The sequence below is a fragment of the Protomyctophum bolini genome (assembly GCF_963924005.1).
Source record: "Protomyctophum bolini genome assembly, chromosome: 6".
Lineage (NCBI taxonomy): Eukaryota > Metazoa > Chordata > Actinopteri > Myctophiformes > Myctophidae > Protomyctophum > Protomyctophum bolini.
The window spans coordinates 21866062-21890819 of NC_137867.1; the positions used below are offsets into that span (position 1 = coordinate 21866062).

At 42.8% G+C, this 24758-nt stretch overlaps 1 protein-coding gene across 1 annotated transcript in view; it reads left to right on the top strand.

Moving 5' to 3' along the window:
* ntrk2a (neurotrophic tyrosine kinase, receptor, type 2a) overlaps positions 1–24758 on the top strand; it is a 102751-nt gene that overhangs the window by 16182 nt on the left and 61811 nt on the right. The window contains exons 7-13 of the mRNA XM_080766581.1: positions 356–488; positions 975–1046; positions 2351–2578; positions 2875–2901; positions 3098–3109; positions 3914–3951; positions 5062–5161. Of these exons, the coding sequence (XP_080622707.1) occupies positions 356–488; positions 975–1046; positions 2351–2578; positions 2875–2901; positions 3098–3109; positions 3914–3951; positions 5062–5161 (610 nt within the window). The remainder of the gene's footprint in view (positions 1–355; positions 489–974; positions 1047–2350; positions 2579–2874; positions 2902–3097; positions 3110–3913; positions 3952–5061; positions 5162–24758) is intronic.

The window sequence follows — 24758 nt, forward strand, 5'->3', positions numbered from 1 at the left end:
GGCGATGGAGAATTCTCTTTTTGATATGATGGACAAGCTGCACTCAAAACTCATTTGCTATTTTATATTGATGTGTGTCATTGAAAATGTATAGTGATGTAGCTTCTGTCAAGAGACCCAGCCACATGGTGGAAAACCAAATAAAATAGCTGAACTGCTTGAAAGCGTCATCATTCTGAAAGTAGTGAAGCTACCCGCAGGCTACTGGGAAATGTAGTTAAGCTATTAGCTTTAACTATTTATATCCAAGCTTTATATCCCAACACAACACTCAAGAGATGGAACAACTGTCCTTTTATTATGAGAGTGCCTTTAGACCCATGTGTGTTCACTTCCTTGATGTATTTTTCTCCAGATTCAAACATCAGGACAGATGTCACTGTTGCGTCTGTCCAACCTCTCATCCCTGGACCATAACAGCAAGATCACCTGCAGCTCTCAGAACATCGTTGGAGAGAAGGAGTATTCACTGCTACTGGACATTCTATGTAGGTTAAGGCTTCCAAGTTGTTCATGCTATTGTGTCTGCATGGGAGCGTTAGGGTGCATGCCACATGGCCGCAAATTGCCTCTTTCACCGTGCCCCCAGTTTGACCCACGGCCATGAGAGTGACACAAATTGCATCGGAATAAAGCATGAATGCCAGAAGAAATGTGTCTGCATGGAGAAAACATTTATTGTGTCCTTTAAATTCCCCAAGTTCAATCAAAATTCATTCTATTCTATTCTTTCTCTCTCTCTCTCTAAGAGACGCACACACACACACACACACACACACACACACACACACACACACACACACACACACACACACACACACACACACACACACACACACACACACACACACACACACACACACACACACACACACACACACACACACACACACACACACACACACACACACACACACACACACACACACCTTTTCCTCTATTCACTTTCTACTTCTTTCTTCTCTCATCTCCAGTCCCCCCAAACATCACTAAACTGAGTGACGCTATTCCAGATCACCATTGGTGCATCCCATTCAGTGTTTCAGGTAAGATGTACAAAAGTTAATAATCTCTTCAAGGGAGCCTATCTACTGATCAAGTTTGATGACAGACCTTGACCCTGACTTTGACTGTGATTATTTCTTACCAATGATCTTCTCAACTCAAAAGTTAATCATGAATTCAGCTCAAACTACTGCAGTTTCATGAAAATCCAGTGGTCTGCTCAAGTTATTGTGCTAACAGACAAACTGTGGTAAAAACATGACCCTTGTCAATCTCCTTTGGCAAGGTAATAAATGGAAAAGGAAGGTTTCGACTGATAGGCATTTGTGCCGATCATACTTTGTTTCTATACTATTTCAGAATACTCTGTTTTATATGCAGCCAGGCAGGGGCGGCCTTAAAGGGACACTTCACCCTTTTTGCAAAAAAATATATGTTAATGACGTTTAGAAGCTTTAGAACACTTTCCTGGGGGTCTTTATGTGTGTAATATGTGGTTTTAGATATTTTAGATTGTAGCAGTGAGCCTGTTGTCTCTGATGTCATGGACACTGGTCTCACTACCTTCCTGGACTACATGTTGTCTCAGTAAGACAGCTCTCCCCCCTATCCACAAGGAGGAGCAGTGCACAAATAATTATGGGAATTGTAGTCCAGGAAGGTAGTGAGACCAGTGTCCATGACATCAGAGACAACAGGCTCACTGCTACAATCTAAAATATCTAAAAACACATGTTACACACATAAATACCCCCAGGAAAGTGATCTAAAGCTTCTAAACGTCATTAACATATATTTAAAAAAGGGTGAAGTGTCCCTTTAAGGATCGGGAGGCCCCGTTCATGACGTAATAACTTTCTTTCAGTGTGTATTATCGGACTTCAAAGCATGAACAGCAAACACAGCCTAGTAGAAAATACACAAAAGCAGCTTGCTTGATTAAACAATGTTTTACTTTAAGGTATAACTGGAAGGCAGCATAGGCTATACAATGATGCATTCGCAACTGTCAGCGCTGCTAGTGCAGTGAGTGCACACACTGGGAAGTGGGAACAATTACAACCAAACAACACAGGTCAACGTGACATGACAGGTCGAGTACCTGCAGTGATTATTAGCTGCTGCCAACTGTAAGTGGACATACAGGATGAGGCTGAATAATTGACAAGGCTGATTGGAAGGCTGCGATGCAATGCAATATTACTATTACTACTACTACTACTACCTTACTACTACTACTATTTCCTGGCCGCCACTGCAGCCAGGGTCCATTTGGTTACATTTGCACACTCAGTGAGTTACAAATGAACACTGTGCATTGACTGTGTGTGTATTGTTTCTCCAGGGAACCCGTTTCCTGATCTCCAGTGGCTGCTGAATGGCGAGGAGGTATTAGAGGGTGATTACATCATTACCAGGATCCACGACGTCACAGAGAGGGAATATCACGGCTGCTTACATCTAGACAATCCCACACACCTCAACAATGGCAAATACACGCTGCTGGCTACTAACATATATGGACAAGACCGCAAGGCTGTAGAGGCTCACTTCATGATGGAACCGTGGGGGGGTGAGTGGTGGAGCTGACAGCGTCATAAGCTCCGAAGTTGAACACTGATTGCTGTAGACGTTGCTGTTAGCATAGGATTTTAAGACCTTGCATGACTTCACTTTTGACATTGAAGCACCTTGCACATGCGAGGTGCTATACTGTGTGGTGTTTGTGTGTGTACACATATGCATAAGTAATAGAGGATAAATGTACAGCTACACATGATTTCATACTTACATGTAAGTTCATGTATCAAATATTTTACGAAAGGTAACATTTCTCAATATTCTCTTCATTGTTTCCTCAATGTACAGGAACTGTGACAGACCCTGTGTATTATGGTGAGCACAATTGTCTACCCATGTCAAATATTAGCATTGTAGGCATCTGGCATGACAACACTGACAGAATAATTATGCAGTATACTGTAGAAGTTAAAAACTGAAATTCAATTCAATTAATTCAGTTCCATTGCATTTCTGTCTCTCCTCTTCCTCCTCGACCTCCTTGCTGATCTCCTGCTCGTCTTCCTCACAGACCCGACCACAGGTATATATAGCCTACAGTCTTCCTCTCACACTCACACATCCATTCACATCTCTTCACCATCTCAATCCAGCTTGAACTCAACTTACTGAATGGATAGATAATGTCTTAAAATCAAGTATTTGAGTATTAACAAATACACTTTGATGGTTTTACATTGACCATAATGCCTTACTGCATTAGGAAGTATACGATATACTAGCGACATACTATAGGATCATGTCCAGGGAGTGTACAAAGTGTACAAATTGCATCATCTGCGCAAAAAGCTTGGAATACGGATGTGTATATTACAGGAAACTCCCATTAATCTTTCCAACAAACTCCCGTAAACTCCCGAATTGTACCATCACACCTGTATATTACCGTATATTACATGTACCGTATATGCCCGCTAAACTTGAGGTTTACGGGCAAAATACAGTTCCCGTAATTGCCCGTTAACTCCTCTTTTCACGCAATACATGCGAAGGAGATAGGCTCCTGATCTATGATCCACATGGCTGGTGAACCATTGGTTTCCATCGCTATAATGGCTACTGTAGCAGTTCTCAATCCATCCAATCCTCTAGGTATTATAAGTAATACACAGGGTTGGGGGAAATGGCTGTAACGATGCATTTTATTTTTCATATATGCTAACTAGATGCCTGCTATTCTCCACCGTCTGCCCTCAAATGACTCTTTGTCATTGACCCTTGACCAATAAAATCCTCTATGTTATCAATTTGTTGTGAGTTCAATTGACTGTGCATCGTACTTGTCTGTATGTATTAATCTCTCCACCTCTCTCTTTGATGTTGACAGATGGTCCCCCTCTGGACCCACCTGAGGACAGAGTCGCTGTAAGTTGTGTCTGGCTGCTTCGCACATCTCTGTTCACTTTCTATCTGACTTTCTTGTCTCATTGTGTTCTACCATCAATAGTTTGTGTCCTTCCTGACACCTGTGCTGTGTGTACGTATTGATGGAAGGGCTAATTGAATTAGCCTTGCACATTGAAGCTCTGGGGTATTGTATTTAGCCCTGCTAGCGGCAAGGTTCTAATGATGGCAGTGTCAGGTGGTTCAAACCCTTTGGTATTGATTGATTGATTGATTGATTGATAATTGTATTGAAAATTAAATCAAAAGGATACAGACACAAGAAAGCCGTTAGGCTTGTTTCCGTTGTGGTACTTTTGAGGAAAGGGGACATGGGGAGTAACAAAACAAAACAGACAAAAACAGGCTGCTAGTGAGGCTTTTAGTCTCTAAGGGCCGATTCATACTCCTATTTTAGAGCCGAATAAAAGTCGTTTCGGCGCTGTAGAGCCTACAATTTGACGTCATTTGAGGTTCGGGGGGGCGGGTACCGTCCTAAAGTCGGCTCTTCGGTGCTACTGAAAATTTCTGACGAGCCGAAATCATTTCGGCACTACAGCGCCGAAATGGGAGTATGTATCGGCCCTTAGTCTTATTAAAAGGAAATCTGTTCTTATTAAAAGGAAATCTGTTCCTGTCTGATAGTTATTGTATACACACACACTGTGGCTTACTTACTGTTTTCATAGACAGCCAAAAAACATGCACTATGACTATGTTATTGTGTATAGTGGTGATAATAGTATTATCACCTCCTACACAATGACATAGTCATACGTATATACATGTTATTTTGGTTGTTCATGAATAATATAATAATTAGACCTATTTTATGCCGTGGGGTTTTCAGCTTCAGCCAGCTGCCCAAGTGGTCAGACTTGAGCACAAGGGGGAGAAGTTAAGGGTTAAGTGTCTTACTCAAGGACACCTGGAGGAATCAGACCTGGGACCTTCTGTTTCTATTTCCCATGAAGCGGCATCTCTAACCATTCAGCTATAGCCTCCCCAGTGGTAGTAACGTTGCATGTCATTGTGTAGTTAGTTAGTATAGTGATAGAAATAACATGTAGTATGTCATTGTGTGTACTGTAGGTGTACGTGGTGGTCGGTATCGCCGCTGTAGCCTTCACTGGCTTCATCCTCATGCTGGTTATTCTGAAGTTTGGCGGAAACTCCAAGTTCGGCATTAAAGGTAAGAATCTTTTCTCTTTGGCTGCAGTGGTGGCCATAGTAGAAGTTCACCCACACTGCTGTTGCATGTCAGAACTGAATGATTTTAAACATATACCTCTGGTGGGATAAGGCAGCAAATGGGATTTCTTCGATCTTAACGCCTGTATGCTGTTTGTCTGTCTGTTGTGTAGACTCGAGAACACAGTGAAAATGCTCTGTGGATGGTTTCATGGAGGCAAACACAGATTGTTTGGAGAATAAATAAATGTTTGCAATTCATGTGCACTCATCTGAATAGGGCTATATAACTAATGTAATGCCGAACCTCGTGAAGAGCTTGATCAGGGTTTGACTCGTACGGTACACACTACAGGGAACACTTGGACATATTTATTTTCCCAGTACCTATTAGAGTTTGAGTAATGTTGACAAATGGTTTAATATGTTGTGAATAAAACAGTGGCATGTTAGGCTGATTACTGGCAAAAATAGCTAAAATACCTGCCCGCTTAAACTGGCACAATAATCTTATGAATTGAATTTGAATTTAAATTAAAAGTTTTATATTTTCCTTTTCTTTTACTAATTCAATTTAATTTAAATATTCCTCTCATTTCCATTTGGTCTTCCTGGAGCCCCTTGGTGAAAACCATTGCTTTATTTGACCTCAGTGAGTGCATATAGTCTTTGTTTCCATGAAGCCATCCCGCTGATTTAGAAGCTTAGCTTACTGCTGATGGTCGCTGACAGCCTCTCTCAGGCACTGCTGGTGAATAACATGCATGGTTACTAAACTGCTCTGTTTTGGTCTTGACATCTTGATCTGGGGTCGTGCAATTTTAGCCACTGTAGAAAGCTCCAGCACTGCATATAAATTGCATTATTACTTCAAGGTGGTAACGTTGCAGCGGTGCAGTAAAAAGGCAAAGTGACTATTCTACGGTGGCTACATTTCCATTTCCAGCTTATCTTGTTTGGTCTTTCATGTTGACTTTCTACAAGTTACAACTGATCTGATATCCTATGGGGCTTTACTGCCTAATGCTCAACTTAATGCTGGACTGATATTTTCCAATTCTCTGTATGTCTCTCTAATGCATTAACACACAGACCTCTCTGTTTTCATATGCTTTATCTCTTGTTGATGTTTTGTTGGCTGGTATACTGTAGATGTACAGTACATTATACTACTGTAGGACAAAGGCAACGCAAACAGACGGTATGCTCAACCTTCTGAAAATGGCCTTTTAACTGCTTTGTGAGCCGTCATCTCAGTTACTGAAATATTAGTCATTATTGATTCACTTCAATCTTTTTCTCTTGTTTTGCTACGTGCTACGTGCATTCTGTTCAAGTAAGTTGAGTTCAATCAAGGCCCACTTATTATGCAGGAAAGATGACAGAATCAGAATCATCTTTATTGTCACACCACACGTTTACCGATGTAAAAAGTGGGCGAATTTAGTTTTTGTACGACTAAAGATAATCCGGTACAGTATGTACTAGGGTACCGAACTGAACGTGCTTGGGTACCGTTTACCCATTACAATAATTCAATTTCGGTTCTCTCTATCGGTTCCCACAGACACGCAATCAAGCGCTATTTATTTATTTTCTTCCCTTAAAATAGATGCGCAGGGAATAGAGCCTACACTGCGTTGCATCAGCGACGCGTTGTGGCTTGCAGATTGGCGGAGACGGAGCTATCTCTCTGCATGGAACTATAGGCTCCCCTAGTCTACAGATGGACAACGTTACATTACAAACTTTAGCTGTTTTTAGCAGTCAGTTTACAGTCGCAGTGTGCTTGTAATAGATAACCTTCAAACACTGCTTCAAACCACTTTGTTCAGTTTATTGTTGACATTCAAACAATTTAAAAAACAATATTTAAACCGAGTGGAATAGTAAGAGAGTGGCGACACGCTTTGATCTCGCCGCAAAGCGGGTGCCTATGGGCTATAGTTACAAACATTGGAACTATTCTATTGAGATAGAATGACCGTACATGTGCAGGCGTGTGTGTGTGTGTGTGTGTGTGTGTGTGTGTGTGTGTGTGTGTCTGCGTGCGTGCGACATGCGTGTATGTGTGCGCACGTGTGAAAGAGAGATAGAGAATCTGTCAGGCTGTTGAAATGTAGTATTTTGATTTAATATACCCACAAGGGAGGTTGGGTGGGAGAGACATGCTGCAGCTAAAGAAGCAAGTCTGGACACACGTCGTGTGTGTGTGTGTGTGTGTGTGTGTGTGTGTGTGTGTGTGTGTGTGTGTGTGTGTGTGTGTGTGTGTGTGTAAACTGTATGTGGTTTCCTGTTCCTCTAGATAGAATAAGTGGATGAAGTCGTGATAATTCCTTCTTGCCTATATTTGTATATTTGTTTGTGTGTGTGTGTGTGTGTGTGTGTGTGTGTGTGTGTGTGTGTGTGTGTGTGTGCGTGCGTGTGAGAGAGAGAGAGAGAGAGAGAGAGAGAGAGAGAGAGAGAGAGAACTATAGATAGAGTGAGATTGAATGTCTAACTTCTTTTGCAAGTTTATGGTGCCAGTTTATTTGAGGTTGGATCACATTACTGTGTTGCCCTTATAGGATTGTTCACCTTGAGCCTTTATCCCTCTCTCCTCCCTCCCTCTCTCTCTCTCTCTCTCTCTCTCTCCTCCCCTCTCTCACTCTGTCTCTCTCTCCTTCCATCTCTCCCTCTCTCCTTCCCTCTCTCACTCTCTCTCTCTCTCCTTCCCTCTCTCTCTCTCTCCCTCTCTCCTTCCCTCTCTCACTCTCTCTCTCTCTCCTTCCATCTCTCCCTCTCTCCGTCCCTCTCTCACTTTCTCTCTTTCTCTGTGGAGCCGCTGCTCTCCTGGAACAGGAATGACCTGTCACTCAGACATAGAGGTGGAAAGAGATGGAGAGAGAGAGAGAGAGAGAGAGAGAGAGAAGCCTTAATATATACTGTAGACACATCTGAATTAGAGGTAACAGACCTACAGTATGACTAATTCACAGCCCAGTGCTTCCCCCAGTCCGTATCCCACTGTCTCTCTTCTGACGTCATTCCAAATGGTAGGCTACTAAAGGGGAATGAGATTCTTAATAAAAAAGCAACAATACAGTTACAGTATAGATTTATACGGAACCAATCAATTAGAACTGGCTGATGAGGCCTGGGCGGCTGGCGTATCGGTCAAGGCACCTAGGCTCTTGTAGCCTGCCACCGCGTTGCAGGTTCAGACTAGCCTTTACATGCGATACAAAACGCCAACCTATTTATATAATGCATCATTCATCCAGGTTGAGGTTTTATTTGCTGTTATTTGTTGTTCAGAAAATATGTATTCATCATGTTATTGCATATTCACTCTCTGTGTGGATGTGCTAGATGATTTGTGGGTGAATTAATCGCACACAGAAAAACACTCTGAGTGTATAAGGAGCTTTACTGGGGATACTAGTGGGGGAGTGAAGCCTGCAGCATATTCCAAATGAAGTCAAACTTTTTTCAACCTCGGTAAGTCTTTCAGAAACTAACAAAGTTCTCTGACGACAAAACTCCACACCCCAATATATACAATGTATCTACAGGAACAGACCCCCCCACCCCAATATATACAATGTAACTACAGGAACAGACCCCCCCACCCCAATGTATCTACAGGAACAGCAATTTGACCATGGTTGTCTGCTGTTTCTTTGTTTTCACCACCCTCTGATAATAATTTATCTCTCTCCATTAATTCATTACCGTCTTGGTTGTGTTTGTAGTCCCTGATCAGAGAGGAAGAGGTTTGTACCTCCTAACCTCCTCAGCATACGTTGCTGGCAGCTTGTGGAAATAAAACTATATAGATCATGGGCACATTTAGTGTGTAGACTAATCACACATTATGTTTGCATAATAGTGTCTGATAGTTTGATAATCTTGGAGGTGCAAGTGTATAGCAGTGTGGCTCAGAGCCTCTAATATCTCCCCCGGTCCACAGGGGTCTAGTCTAGGGTCTAGTCTAGTGTGGCTCAGAGCCTCTGCCTAGATGGCCTCAAAAGTCTAATATCTAGCCCGATCCACAGGGGCAGGATTTCAGTTTGAATCCTGGGCATTACATAAGAACTGCTGAAACGAACTTGGAATGCGTTTGTTTATTTGCTCCACAATGACGTCATTTTGTTCTTATTGACGCGTGCATATGTTTGGTCCGACGTGCTAACAGTGTTACAGGCATTAGTCAGACACCCTACTCCAAACCTAAGCTCACAGGGAAGTCTCGGGTGATTTTTAACCGGCAACGCACTAAACTGCACTTGAGTTGTCTCTTTAACGCTTTTTTCTTACTAGACCAAATCTCTTCATCATAAATAGCCGATCTACAATCTGTATTATAGTAATAGCACATGTACACAAAGTGTGTTTTTTGGCCAGAATATGGATGCTGGGTTCAAATGGTTAATTTAATTTAAACAAAAAAAAAATTAAAAATATACACGCACGCATGCATGCACGCACGCACGCACACACACACACACACACACCGTGAGATTTTATTTTTTATTTTCTTAGAAATGAGGGACGCCCGACCTGGTGTCCCTAATTTGAATTTGTGGTAGTTGGCAACCATATACCGAAACCATTTTTTTAACTTAGTTTGGAGTATACTGTATGCTAGCTGCCAGCACGACTGTGACACAGTGGGAAGTGACAGCAGAGATGGGGTGGCACAATGACCTACCGAAGCCAATTTCTTTTTTTTTACTTAGTTTGGAGTATGCTGCCAGCATGAGTGTGGCACAGTGGGAAGTGACAGCAGAGATGGGGTAGCATACATTAGTTGTTGTGAGCCACTTACAAACCCATGATGTTCTGTAGAAGCCTATAGTCACCAGATGTCCACATCAGATTTGTATGTTCTGTTAAGTACCGCTGTCGTCAAAACATATATATTTTTATTGCACATTAAAACAGTAATTTCATTGTAATATTCAAGCGTGTATTATGTTTGGCGGTATGGGGCTCTGTTCTGGGATTTCCTTGCTCTTTCATGTGAAGACATGGAATGCCACAGGCAGGGAGAGTAGCGAGCAAATACCCCCTTGGTACTACAGAACAGAGCAGCAGCAACAATAACATCAGACAATGACACTGATCAAATCAGACAAACATAAAAAGGAGGAGTCAGGGACGGTGGAGGTAGGTTTAGAAAATCTTATGCGTAAGCATGTGTATGCTGCGGCAGCAACAGGCAAGCTTAATCATTTATGAAGAGAGCTCCATAAAGTGAATGGCCAAAGACAGAATGATAGTTGAGCGTCAGCGGATAGGAGGGGGCTTAGCATAAATCAGATGACTCTCAGAGGCAGGCTTGACATCTGTGTCAGGCAAAAACTAACGCCATGCTCTATTTGTAATCACCAGAATGTATAGAAGTCTAGTCACTATGAGGTATAGAAGTCTATAGTCACCAGAATGTATAGATGTCTAGTCACCAAGATCTAGTCAAAAAGGATGTATAGATGTTTAGTAACCAGAATGTATGCTGGAGATCTAGTCAACAGGATGTACACTAAACATGTCGTGCAGAGAGAGAGAGAGAGAGAGAGAGAGAGAGAGAGAGTTGGAGATCGTGTCTGTGAGGAAGACAATGAGATGAAAAATGGAGAGAGAATGACGGACGGAGTGTGTGCACAGAATGATCTGCTAGACAGAAGTCGTAGAAGAGAGATCAGGCATGTTATACGGAGAAAAGGACAGACAGAAGAGTGAGGTAGAACAGGACACAGGAAGGAGAGAGAGAGGGAGAGGTAGAAAATCCTCTCCTTTCTGCTTATCAATGATTCATCGGTGAAGGTATCAGTTTTCTCTTAGTTTAGCAGAGGGTCGCTCAGCTCTCTCTTTCCCTCTGTTTCTCCAGCGCGCGCGCGCGCACACACACACACACACACACACACACACACACACACACACAGCTCAGCATGGATCGATGGATATGACACCCCCAAGGTCAGCAGCGCTCCATTCTGGTCCCTGATCACAACTGAGCATGCCCAGTGGGTTCTCCTTCCACTCTTGCCTCTGGGCTCCTGTCAATCTCACACTCTGCTTTCCACAACACAACTCTGTGCTAGAAAGCAACAACTGCAGCATATGTCTTTCCTACTAGTGGTTCCCAATTATTACAATTTTCAATTTAGACATTTAGCAGATGCTCTTAATCCACAGCGATTTACAGTAAGCGAGAACAACACATGGTAATCCATCAAATGCATAGAAATAGTCATCAAGGATCATGAGTAACTTAAGAAGCTATCATCAGTCTAACAGTAGAATATCACATTGAACATTGAAACTATAAACACTATAGGATGCCAGAAGTCTACATAACAAGCTATCTAGATCTAATTGTTTTGGGGGGTCTCCAGTTGATTAGCTTAATGTGCAACATTATTTTCTCACTCAACAGTAAACAATTCGGTGACATTTCTAATACCAAATTGGCGACATTCTCATAAAAGCATGTGTGAGTGTGTGTGTGTGTGTGTGTGTGTGTGTGTGTGTGTGTGTGTGTGTGTGTGTGTGTGTGTGTGTGTGTGTGTGTGTGTGTGTGTGTGTGTGCGCGCGCGCGCGTGTGTGTGCTCAAAGCAGCATGCAACATCAGTGTCTTTCAACAGCCTATCACAGAGCAGGGGTCCACATGGGGAGGATATACGGGCTGGAAGTTTCAGTGATGCCCGCCGGGCAGGAAGTTTATCCACCATGTCTACCAGAGGGGTTTCCATGGTGACAGACAGCAATGTGGGTCATCGTGGTGGAGAGAAAAAAAGATTTATTTTTCTTAGAAGTCCTGTATTCAACATTTTACTTGAGTAAAAATACTAAATTTACTGGCATCAAAATACTCAAAGGTGCAGAAAGTAAAAGTATATATAATTATTATCTGATAGATCTTATAGATATTGTAGATCTGCTATTTTTGCAATGAATACAGGTGTGCCTTGAGATATTGACATGCCCATTGGTGTGCCTTGGACAGAAAACTATCAAGGTAATGGGGCCTTTACTCTCAGCAGTTTGAATAATGTAATCCATGGTTAGAAAGGTGACGCACTATAAGAAATTATAGTTGACACTTTAACTACTGCACATTAACTGCACATTATTGCAATGCAACCAGAAGCAATGCACATCTTTGGCAGGGGTCTTCTCTCATGTTTTGTGGTAAACTAAAATCTTAATGGTAAAAAATAATTCTAGTGATTTAGGTAATGTAGTCACGCAGAGCAAATAACCTTTAGTAACAGTCAATTTATGAGCGATCACAATAACAGCACCAGGGCGGTAGATTATGATACTGTAGTGTGAATAAACATCCCTGCCTGGCTACAGGAATGATATCTATCTATAAATGCACCAAGTCTCTGTCTGTCTGCATGCATGTATGTACTGTATGTCTGTGTTCTGTGTAATCGTAACTCGAGAACCATTAGCCCCACCGGCTTCAAATTTGACACAGGTGTTCCACGCCACAGCAGGGCAGTGCCCGGTGTCGAGTCGGTCGGACCCACGGTTGTCCAGAACCGCCCCAAAAAGGCCTCTGACTCTGGACCAGGCCCCTGCCCAGCGTCCATACATGGAGCTGGCCTGTTCTGACCTCACAACACTCCATATTTGGGCATGCCTGACACAGAAGAGACAGACATAATATCTGGGTGGGACATGCATTTCCAACTTGCATCGTTCCAAGTAGGCCAGTGCCCAACGTGCACCACTGAGGCCCCACGGGCACCGTTCTATAAATAATAATATACAGAAGGGATGAGAAGTCCACAGAAGAAGAGGGCAATATGTGTCCTCTAGTGCAAAAGGCAGTGCCTTGAGAACTTGAATCGGTTTGCGGTTTGCTGTCCCACCTAGAGTCCACCTCAGACTTCAGATTAAGGCTGCGAAGCTACCTCAGACTACAAAGTACAAAATCAAACAAGGCAGTGCTGAATCAAGAATCTGTTACTGCCTACTTCTTGCTTCAAAGGTTTTCATAATGATATTTTAGTACCACCCTCTGGCCATAGCACATATGCAGATTATGAGAAAACGGACCCCTGGGCACCGACATGCAAAAAGGGGTGGGGAAGGTGGGGGACCATGCGCGTGCCTTTTTTCACAGACTGAGGCAGACTGTTGCCTCCGCGATTTCCAAACGCTTCATCATACAGTCTGGGCCAACGGAAGAGCTATCATGCATAAGCGATAAAGCGGAAGTGGAGCCTTCCGTTTCATCTTTACAGTCGCGCAAATTTATCCTAATATAAATAGAAAACATCTAAGCATTATAGCTTGTTGCTTAGCAGAAAAGGAAATAAAAAAAATAAGCTCTAAAGATATTTTTAAATATATTTTCGTGAACGGAAATGGCAGCTTCCTTACTCAGCTCATGGGGGCTATAGTTCCAGACTCTATGTGGAATAGTTGTCTGGCTACGAGAGACTACACTGAGGGCAATCAGAGTCATAGGAGCAGGTGGGAGAGGCAGAGGAATACAGGGAGGGGCTCAGGACGTGACCATGAGGGCGACTGTACCTGTTACCTTGCCAAGCTGTTAGCTTGGTATCACCCAATTGTCCCATGTTGTTTCCTTGATATTACTGTTATTGTTAAGATGCAATTTAAACTGCTACTTCAGTGGCCTTCATGGTCTACTCTAGTGCCAGAAGACGTGCTTTATCCTTTTGTCAGGCTAGTCTTCTGGTAGCACAGTAAATATATATTTCATTGTTGCCTTCAGACATCATTATTAACAGCAGAACAAGACTTTTCTCCCACTTCTCCCAGAAAAGGTTACATTTCATACAATACCTTTGTGCCATTAGGACAAATCTGGGAATTGTTTCCTGAACTGCAGAGACTTTGAAAGCAATGCAGCCAAGTGTGAAATCAGAATACAGCAACAGTGGCAGTAGCCAATTTTACTTTACTTTACTTTATTATGGATCCCCATTAGCACTTGCAAAAGCGGGGCTATTCTTCCTGACAAAGACAAAAAATGATGAGAGAGGATATTCACACACCAGTTGGTTTGTGTCTGAATATCTCTCTCTCTCTCTCTCTCTCTCTCTCTTTCTCTCTCTCTCTTCGCCCTCTTGATATTCAAGGTTATTTATTCTGTAACAATACATCATTCCTTGTCTAGTCTAACACCTGACAATGTGACCTTGAACATTTGTGTGCCCTGGCCAAACATTTACGTAAACAGCCCAGAATAACAATTGTCCAAACCAGGGATGGGTGGTTTGCATATAAAAAAGGACAGGCGTATACATACAGGTTTGTGTAGAGAGCTTTCAGACCATTTCTAACATTTTCCATCATGGTTTACCTTCATAGACAGATGCTATATTTCAAGTTCCATTACTCTCCATATTATTGCACCCTGCAAGTGCAACTGTTTAGCTTTAGCATGACCTCATTTGATCTGCCCACTGTTCACTATGGATTTTAAAAACATTAAATGGATGTTGAGCTGGTTTTGTGGGGTTTCGTAACTCAGTCAGCGTATAATGGACCATTTATGTTTTCAGTTAAAGGAAGAAAAAAACGCAAAGAACACTCACATTTGAATTACAAATGTTTCATGTGCCATCAGCAATATCAGTACAGAAATGAATACACAATGGAAATACAGTGGAAATAAGCCTTCGGGGCTTTTTGTGTTATCCTTTTAGCACCATTTGCATAATCGTACAACTGTACCTTTTATGTATTATTATATATATTTTTTTTGTGGCTTTCGCCTTGGAGGGACAGACAGTAGGCTGACAGGAAATGGGGAGAGAGATGGGGGGAAGACATGCAGTAAAGGCCATCGGGATCGGCACACTGCCAGACTGGATTACAACTAAGACAAGGTGCCTGGACCACTGAGCCATGGCCCAGGCCATTATTATTATCATTATTATTATTCAAACTGTTAATAAAGTATTTAATCAATGAATCAAAATCCCCATATTATTATGATGCACTGAGATTGAAACAAACAAACCAAAAACACCATTTTAATGTGAAGCACTTTGCTGCGTTTTATATATAAAAGGTAGGCTACTAAACAATGTTTATAGTTATACATAGGTATATATAGTTTAAATATATTGTTATTTATATTGTTATATTATTATTATAATTATCATAAATGCAATACGCTTTAGGCAGACATTTGTTTGTGAAGTATTTGGTGTTAATTTAAGAATAGTTGCAGCACTACAGTACCATTTTCCGCTTTGTTTTGTTTGGATGCTGATCTAAGACTGAAAGGAAGGTGAGAGCAGAGAGGAGGATCAATATCCAACACAGGTCATCTGCACCAGTGGTTCCCAAACGGTTTAGCTCAAGACCAAAAGAGAAATCAGACATTTGCCTGGGACCCAAACTAGTGAAAATAGCAGATCTACGAGCTCTCAATGCGTCATCTTTTTTCACTAATTCTTAAAAAAAATCTTTTTTAAATTCTAGAGGGACTTATACGAGAACCTCCCCGTTTACACATGCAATTTGAATTTATTAATATTTGAAAAACGTACTAGTACTTGTCTCGTCTGTGTCAATATACACAACATGAATATATTACTACAAACAGAATCACGATGGCAATTCATTAGTGGGGAGAGTTAGCACACACTTTGTCCACTGTGTCTGTCAACAGACATGGCAACGTCCACGAGATTGATGAAAATAAACAGTGGAGCGGAGATCCATGCAGGCAGAATACTGAGTGGACAGGGTCTAGCACTCAGAACTAGAAGAATATAAAACTCTTTATTTAAAGGAGAACTGACACGCCCCTCGGGAGCTAATAACTGCTATCAAACAATGCTATCATGATTCTGACGTCAGAGTGGCGAAAGCTTTCCCCAACGACTTCTATGCGGGCTCGCCGGGCTTGGTGGCCGTGGTAGCATAGCAACTTATGCTACTATTTTGGTGTCACATTTAGCTTGAATACTGGGTGAAAGTCTCATTCAAAAAATTAATTTTTCGCAACATTGTTCAGGTGAACTGTGTGTTTATGCTTGTTCATTGTAATAATCAATATCGCTATGATTATTTTATTTATCGCCGCGTCGCTCCGCATGACAACATACAGTCTAGCCCGTCTCAGATGCAGGCTGCACACACACGGACGGACGGACGTATAGTCTCTGGTCAGGTCCCCGCATTGAACTGGGCATGTGTGTACGCACACACACACACACGGCTATAGTGCATGACAGCGGGGAAGAGAGCTACAGACGCCCGAGGCAGATTCCGTGCCATTGCGTGTGTGTGTGTGTGTGTGTGCGTACACACATGCCCAGTTCAATGCGGGGACCTGACCAGAGACTATACGTCCGTCCGTCCGTGTGTGTGCAGCCTGCATCTGAGACGGGCTAGACTGTATGTTGTCATGCGGAGCGACGCGGCGATAAATAAAATAATCATAGCGATATTGATTATTACAATGAACAAGCATAAACACACAGTTCACCTGAACAATGTTGCGAAAAAATAATTTTTTGAATGAGACTTTCACCCAGTATTCAAGCTAAATGTGACACCAAAATAGTAGCATAAGTTGCTATGCTGTGTGTGTACACACATGCCCAGTCCCCCGTAGAGGCTCATGATCTCGTCCGCAAGACTATGCCTCGGCATAGCGATATTTATTATTACAATGAATACAAACATAAACACACTATAGTTCACTTGAACAATGTTGTGGTAACTAACTACGGTATTACAGAGTGAGAGCGAGGGTGTACATGTCAGCCTGCGGCTGAGAGGGGAAAAGAACAGTAGTCGCGCTGCTCTCACAGCGGCCAGACAACAGCAGACCGTCCGTAGTCGCGACTGTCGCGCTGCGGGGCTGAGAGGTCTCAGAGCGGGCAGACAGGGGTGTTGGCGACCGGGGGAACATGGGACTCCAGTCCAAAATTTGCGCTTGTGCTGCAGTTCCCCTAAAAAACCCCACGCCAACCTCAATTGCATTCAAACTAAGCATTTCTGGCGAAAAAATAATTTTTTTCAATTACATTTATAGCCAATATGACGCTAAATGTACCGTCAAAAACGCTAGCCTGACCTATAGCCACTTGTTGCTAGCGCCGTAGCCCCGTTTCAAACTGTTTCAAACTGTTTTCAGTCAGACCACGTGATGTGCTGTACCACCCATATTAATTTCGGGGCATGTCAGCGGACCTTTAACTTTCTTCATTTTGGAGAGCCCTTCCAAAATTTGGAAGATCTTTTCAATTGGAGTATGTTTACTTATAGGCTTAACCTTTCAAGACACCATATGGCATCCTGTGCTGTTACCTAACGCACACACGCGCACGCACGCACGCACGCACGCACACACACACACACACACACACACACACACACACACACACACACACACACACACACACACACACACACACAACTGCATGTATGTTTTTTGCATCTTGGCAGTTGCAGAGCAAATGTCATTATCCAACTGTGTGCATACTGTATGTGTCAATGTGGCTTTTCCTTGACAGCACAATGAATGTCTTTATGATATGGTCTATGTTAATGAGGTTTTACCAATCGATCAACACACAGAGACAGTCGAGAAACACGCACGCACGCACGCACACACGCACATGCACACGCACACACACACACACACACACACACACACACACACACACACACACACACACACACACACACACACACACACACACACACACAGTGTCACACACGCAGACATATGGATACATGTTCACATCGTTGTTTTCTGTCACAGCAAAAATGAACAGAATGAAAGCATGAGAGAGAGAGGCAGCTGTAGCGGTATTGAACGATTGAGAACAGCACTATAACAGATAGAGGCGTATTGATGGATCAATTGATCGTTGGCCTGGCCAGTCTGTCTGAGCCAAGATACCACTGTCTTCTTGGCTCTGCTTTCCCATCACTGCCTAGTGCTAAGGTCAGCAGCTATGCTCAGCAGCGCATGTGTGTGTGTGTGTGTGTGTGTGTGTGTGTGTGTGTGTGTGTGTGTGTGTGTGTGTGTGTGTGTGTGTGTGTGTGTGTGTGTGTGTGCGTGCGTGCTTGCATGCATGCGCGTGTGCACATAATTATGTGAGGGAGTGAAAGAGAGGATATGTTTATGGCTACGTGTGCTTGCACGTGTCTGAAAGAAAGAGAATGTGTGTGCACAGAGACGTGCGTGCGTGTGCACGCACACACACACACACACACACACACACACACACACACACACACACACACACACACACACACAGACACACAGACACAGAGAGAGACGGAGACAAGAATCCTGTGTGTGTGAGAGTGAAGAAAATATAAAGTCTGTGAGAGTGACAAAACAGAGAGAGACAGGGATGTTTTTGCTTGCATAAGCAAGCATACTGTACTTTATGTATGCTTGTGTCTCCTCTACATGATGTACTGTGTGCTGCTGGCTTCAGAGAAGCATCAGTCTGCTTACATTCATTACAGGGTACGGCGTTTCTCAAAGTCTGGCTGTTGGACCCCCGCCAGGGCCTAGGACTTTGCTGAGTGGTCCCTGAGGTTTAGCTGACATAGAACAAGCAATACAATGTTTCACTGTTCTTAACGGTATAGCTTAAAGTACAAATGTTGGCAGCCTACAAAATGGAACAAAAATAGCATTTGTTCCAGAGGAGCAATATAAGTACAGAGGTGCATTTTAGGGCTGCAACGGTTAATCGGACTATTCAATTTGAATTTAATCGATTATGGAAAATAATCAATTTAAATAAAATTATATTTTTCAAAAGTAGAATAAAAAGCACATATACAAGCTCCTAATGTTATGTGATGAGCTGCTGTGCAATGTCTTGAGTGTACAGTGTTTGATGAGGTGAGGTCAGATCAACATATGGAATGTCAGAACAGGTATATGGAGATCTAAGGGTGGAAGCGGGGACAATCTCTTGAGTGTACAGGGTTGATGAGGGCCCAGGTAGGGCCGGGCCTTAATTTTCGGGCCTGTTGAGAACTCTAGTTTTCGCCGGCTGCACTAATAACTTTGGGGCAGGCCCGTCTAGAGTTTGAATGGACAGGTGGGCCTGTTGAGAACTCTAGTTTTCGTCGGCTGCCGGACGTGGCTGCACTAATAACTTTGGGGCAGGCCTGTCTAGAGTTAGAAATTTGAATGGACAGGTATAAGTCAAAAGGGACAGAATAACATAAAACAGCGCACATCCTCCGATCTTGGTGCTGAGCCAAACTGTTACACTAACAGATATCATGAAGAAAAGCAAGGGCTCGCAACTCACTTTATAATGGCAGGACATACAAGGTTTTGACCGGTATTTCTCAAGGATACATGAGAAAGACCAATACCGGTCGAAACGTTGTATGTCCTGCCTTCTGTGATTGTGAATAAATATATTATAAAGTGAGTTGCGAGCCCTTGCTTTTCTTCATAAGTCAAAAGGGAGACATCGAAGAGGAAGGATGGATGGGGAAGGATCAACATATAGAATGTCAGAAAAGGTTCTGACATATATCCATATATGGAGATCTAGGGATTTGAGGTTTGAGGTCAGATGTAGAGTTTCTGCCCAATATTGATGACATCAGGGATCTCCATATATGGGCTTAACTTCCACATCTCGATCCCTGATGATGTCACATGATGTCACGAGACCACGGCACCATATATGGTGCCCGACACACGGGAAATGCACGACACACTGCCGGGAAATGCACAATTCCATAGTTAACTGCAACCTTCAGTCGCAATTAGGCTACTGTAAATGCATTATTATTTTGAATCAAAATGAAATTTCTGCTTTCGTTCCTTGTGTCCACAGTGCTGTGTGTTGGCACAACATTCACCATCATCACTGCTGACCAGTGAAAAGGGTGGCATTATTCTAGCTGGGTGTTCATTTTGCACTGCGTTGTGTTGGGCTTGTGTTCATGTTGTGAGTTGTGCCTACGTACATCTGTGCAGTTCACTGCATGGGCCTTCCTGGTGTAGGATAGTTTTCACCTTTTCTGAACAGCCTGCAGTTGCTTGTAGTGGGGCCCATTTTTGCCAAAACATTGTGTAGCCATATGGAAGCTCACCATCATGATGTGTGGCCTGGGGCCAATTTATGCTTTGAGCGACCGGTGCCAACCGGCGCGGCGTGCAACTAAAACTAAAGTGACGTCAGAACGACAAAGAATGTGTCACAGAGGACCTTTTCCGACGACGCTAAAATAAAATGTTGCAGACAGCTTCATAAAATGTCATGTACACTCTGATTGGTTGGGAAGATGCACGAGACTACATCCACTTCCTTGTTTACATTCTGCAATGCAGTCATATGGGTGAGTCACAGACAGTATGAATGCTCAAAACTCAGAACGTTGAGAACACGGAAATAAATATCAGTTCATGAGGCCATAAATTGGCCTTCACACAGTGAAATCCTCATCGTTCATTTAACTCAGAGCGTGAACAGATGGAACCAAGTGGACTGTTTGGTTTAAATTTGGTCCATTTAGAGTGACAGTTAGTGTGTGTGAGTGAGAGGAAGAGATGAAATTAGAGTGTACGTGGTATCAGTGAGAGAGAGACAGAGTGACAGAGAGAGAGATTTGCAAAAGACACGGGGGTAGAAGGTGCGTACGTTTATATGATCAATCAATCATCAAACTCTGAGTGTACAAAAATGGATGAATATTATGTTTTTTGAGTGGTGCAACCACTCCAAGGAACAGCAATGTCCCTGTCCGCCTATGTATGTATGAGCACGAGTATGACTATTAGTACCAGTAGGGGCGCTGTTCTGCCAGAGAGAGAGATAGTGCTGTACTGTTGCCTGCTAATAATGAGAGAGAGAGAGGAGGGAGGGGGGGAGAGAGAGGGGAGTTGCACCACTCAGTTCACACAGGTGTGATTTTTTATCTACACAGGGTTACATGAACTCCCAGGGTTGTGCTGGGTGTGTACGTTGTGTGCACGCATGTATTTGTGTCGTCAGCACTATAGTATGGCATGGTAGAGGAGTTCAGCTTCCGTTGCCCACTGCATACTGTTACCATGGCAACCCGCGTCATTGCCAACCTGCAACGCTCCAAAAGTGAATCATTATCACCGGCCGAAGCTGGGAGAGGAGTGAATCACCATCTGCACTCGCGCACGCACACAGACACACACGCACATACAGTACATGTACGTACACATTCAAGGCACAGCATGTACAGTCTCTCTACCTCTGTATCTCTATTTTGCGCACACACTCACACGCACATGGAAACGCGCAAGGCGTGCACGCCACACACACACACACACACACACACACACACACACACACACACACACACAATTTGCATAGTATGCTAAGTAGCTCCAAGTCATTTCCCTTCACCTCCACATATAAAACCATGACCTGGGATTAAAACTCAAATTAAGGAGTCTGCAGTACCGTAGTACGTGGCGCTGCTGTTAAACTGAGGTCGCAATCCAATCTTTTTGTATTCTTTAATTTGATTCACAGCACCAGATTTTCAAACAAGTTCTGCACACAATGGCAACCAATACTAATGTTTGGATCATGCATGTCATGCATATATATATATCTCTAAAAGGCTTATTGTGACATATTATTGTGATATGAAAAGCAGATACCGGTATATGAAAAGCTGCAAAACCTGTCAGTCAGTCTGAGTCCGTCAGTCAGTCAGTCAGTCTGTCCGTCACACCACCATGGCCGTCAGTCCGTCACACCTCGTGACATCATGCCACCATATATGACCGTAATGAAGATCACGACACTAACCTCATCAAAGCCTGGATAGCTATACATTGAGAAGACTGAATCATCACCTAGATCTGCATATATGGAGCCGGCCAGCAACTCTACAACTGACCTCAGACCCTTAGATCTCCATATATTGAGCTGACCTGTTCTGACATTCCTATGTTGATCCTCCCCACCCGTCCTTCCTCTTCGATGTTGTTTAGAGAACTTATGATGTAAATCAAATGGCAGCCAAGTCTATGGACTTTTAACGTTTGTTTAGGGCAGCAGTAAAACATTGACGACATGAGACGTCATGTGACCAATATAAATACAGTGGGTGCTCACTTCACACAAGTTAGATTTTTTCACATGTGAAATTGTGAATATGTCCAGTGAATAATATATACCACGGCACATTGTATAGCTCAACACATTAGGCATTGGCTTTACAGATGACAGAATTAATGTCATTTCACATTTGCTATACAGTACATAAAAGTGTGATTTCTGTCCCTGACATGATTTTATCACAATCCAACCACAGAACCATGAAGTATGCTATGCAAGCCACGCTAATGCACTACAAGAGCTTATGTGTGCAGTCCAGTAATGTATTCTTGCAGTAGGGTGCATGTGCTATATTGACAGTCGATGGTCTTCTTAACCACTTAACCAATATACGTAGTTCACCAAAGTCTCCCAGGGCTCTATACTAGGCCCCCTCCTGTTTTCACTCTACACACCGCCCAGCAACAGTCTCCCAGGGCTCTATACTAGGCCCCCTCCTGTTTTCACTCTACACACCGCCCAGCAACAGCCAATCTACAAGATCACTACGTGTTGCAAGTTTGCAAAGCCACAGGTTGTGAGCTTGTAGATCGATTATTTTTGGTAGAATGTTTCGCCCCCTGGGTAGGGAGTCTAGGGACAGATTCCAGGGTTTGTGTGGTTTCATGTGGCTTCCTTCTTCACAGCTCTCATTACCACTTCCTCACATGGGAAAACGGAGGCAGAAAGGCTTGAAGCCTTTGCTTCCCTCATTGTGATGTATGTACATACTGTACAGCCCGAGGTTCATTTGTTTGACATTTGCAATTGATGTCTTCTATACCTCGAATTATGAATTGAAGGGAGCTTGGAACCTTTTCTCCACTGACTCAAAGGGATTTTTTCATAGCACTCAAAATGGATTGTGGCCTGTTAGTTATGAAGGTCGTTTCATCACAGCATTTACTGTCAGCATTGTTGGTAGTGAGTAGGCATGCCGCGGTTTACCGAATTTCGGTAATACCGCAGGAACAGCCATGGTGTTGATACCGTGAGATTTCCGAGCACACGGTATTTTAATACAGCGTCGGTGGGCAGCGCATGCTGCGCATATGCAAAGCAACTCCACTCGCAGCACACTAAGGCAAAACATTTATTTTCACCACACAGCTGCAGTAGATTGAAAAGTTGCTTCCTACCTTTGAGTTAGTGTTGCTGAAAGACACCCAGATCCAATTGTATATTCCATATTTCCATATGTACTATAAGAGTGAACTAGTGTCAACAAACACGGAGGCACACAGTGACAGTTGTGAGCATGCGCAGATTGCACTACCAGCTGCTACAGCGTACAGGGTACGCCATTAAAACGGCCATTAGGGGGAGCCATAGTACAGTGAAATACAGTGGGGAATATCTATTGATTCATTGATTGAATACTTTATTGGCAGAAATGTAATCAGTATAGGGTACAAATACAAAGGGATCACTGAAAAAAGTCCTTGCTGTCTTGTTCCATTCGTCCCTGGCCCAGGACCGAATGGAAACAAGACAGCAAGGACTTTCAATCAATTCATAATCATGACAAATAACAAAATTCAAATTATCATAAAAGGTAAAAATAAAAAAATAAGATATGTAGGCCTGCAGGTTGGGGAACAAAGAAGGTCTTATGAGGAGGTGGGGGTAGTAGTCTAGACATAGGTGGGGGGGGGGGGTTATATAAATACCGTGGAATACCGAGGTATAGATTATCAATACCGGCACCGTACCGTACTGTAAAATCTCATACCGTGGCATGCCTAGTAGTGAGTCCATATAATAGAACCACCTACAGTAGATTCAAACCTGGACCTTAGCAAAAGGTACATCCAGACAGTATTAGGTTATATTAGGCATCACTGCAGGTGTGTGTGTGTGTGTGTGTGTGTGTGTGTGTGTGTGTGTGTGTGTGTGTGTTCACCCCCTTTTGATCTCCTCCCTTCGGGAAACATTCTCAGGGTCACAGCATCAATATAACCAGTTTGATTCTCCCGAGTTGAACCCAGGTATACAGTAGTTACACCACCTGACAACATTAGCACATTTCTTAATGAAAATAATGCATTTGTACACGTTGCGTTACACTATACAGTATAAAGTAGGCATAGAAATGTCTTAATCACATCCATTGTGAGGTAATAGAAAAATCCTCTATCCATTGTACAATGAAGTACAGTATAAATTGTAGAAGCGTGGAAATTGTTTGGTTGTGTTTTTGTACTGTGTACACTGTACAGTAAGCACTTATATATACGTTTGTTATATTTGGCACAGTCTTTTATGCACTTTTACTGTCACAGAACAGCGATGACAAACCTGAAGATAGAAGAGGAAACCACATTGTTGTTTCTGGCTCGCTTTGCCTCATATTTTATCATACTGTGTCAGCTGCTTGGAATGGTTTTCCCTCCATCCTGACAGACAGTCTCAGGGGTCTGTTTGCCTGTTCTGGCTTCACTTGATGTATTTTAATTTTTTAGCAGAAGTGAGGAATATTGCTTACTGAAAGGAATAAACAAACGTTTATGTTTGTGTTAATCATTGTTT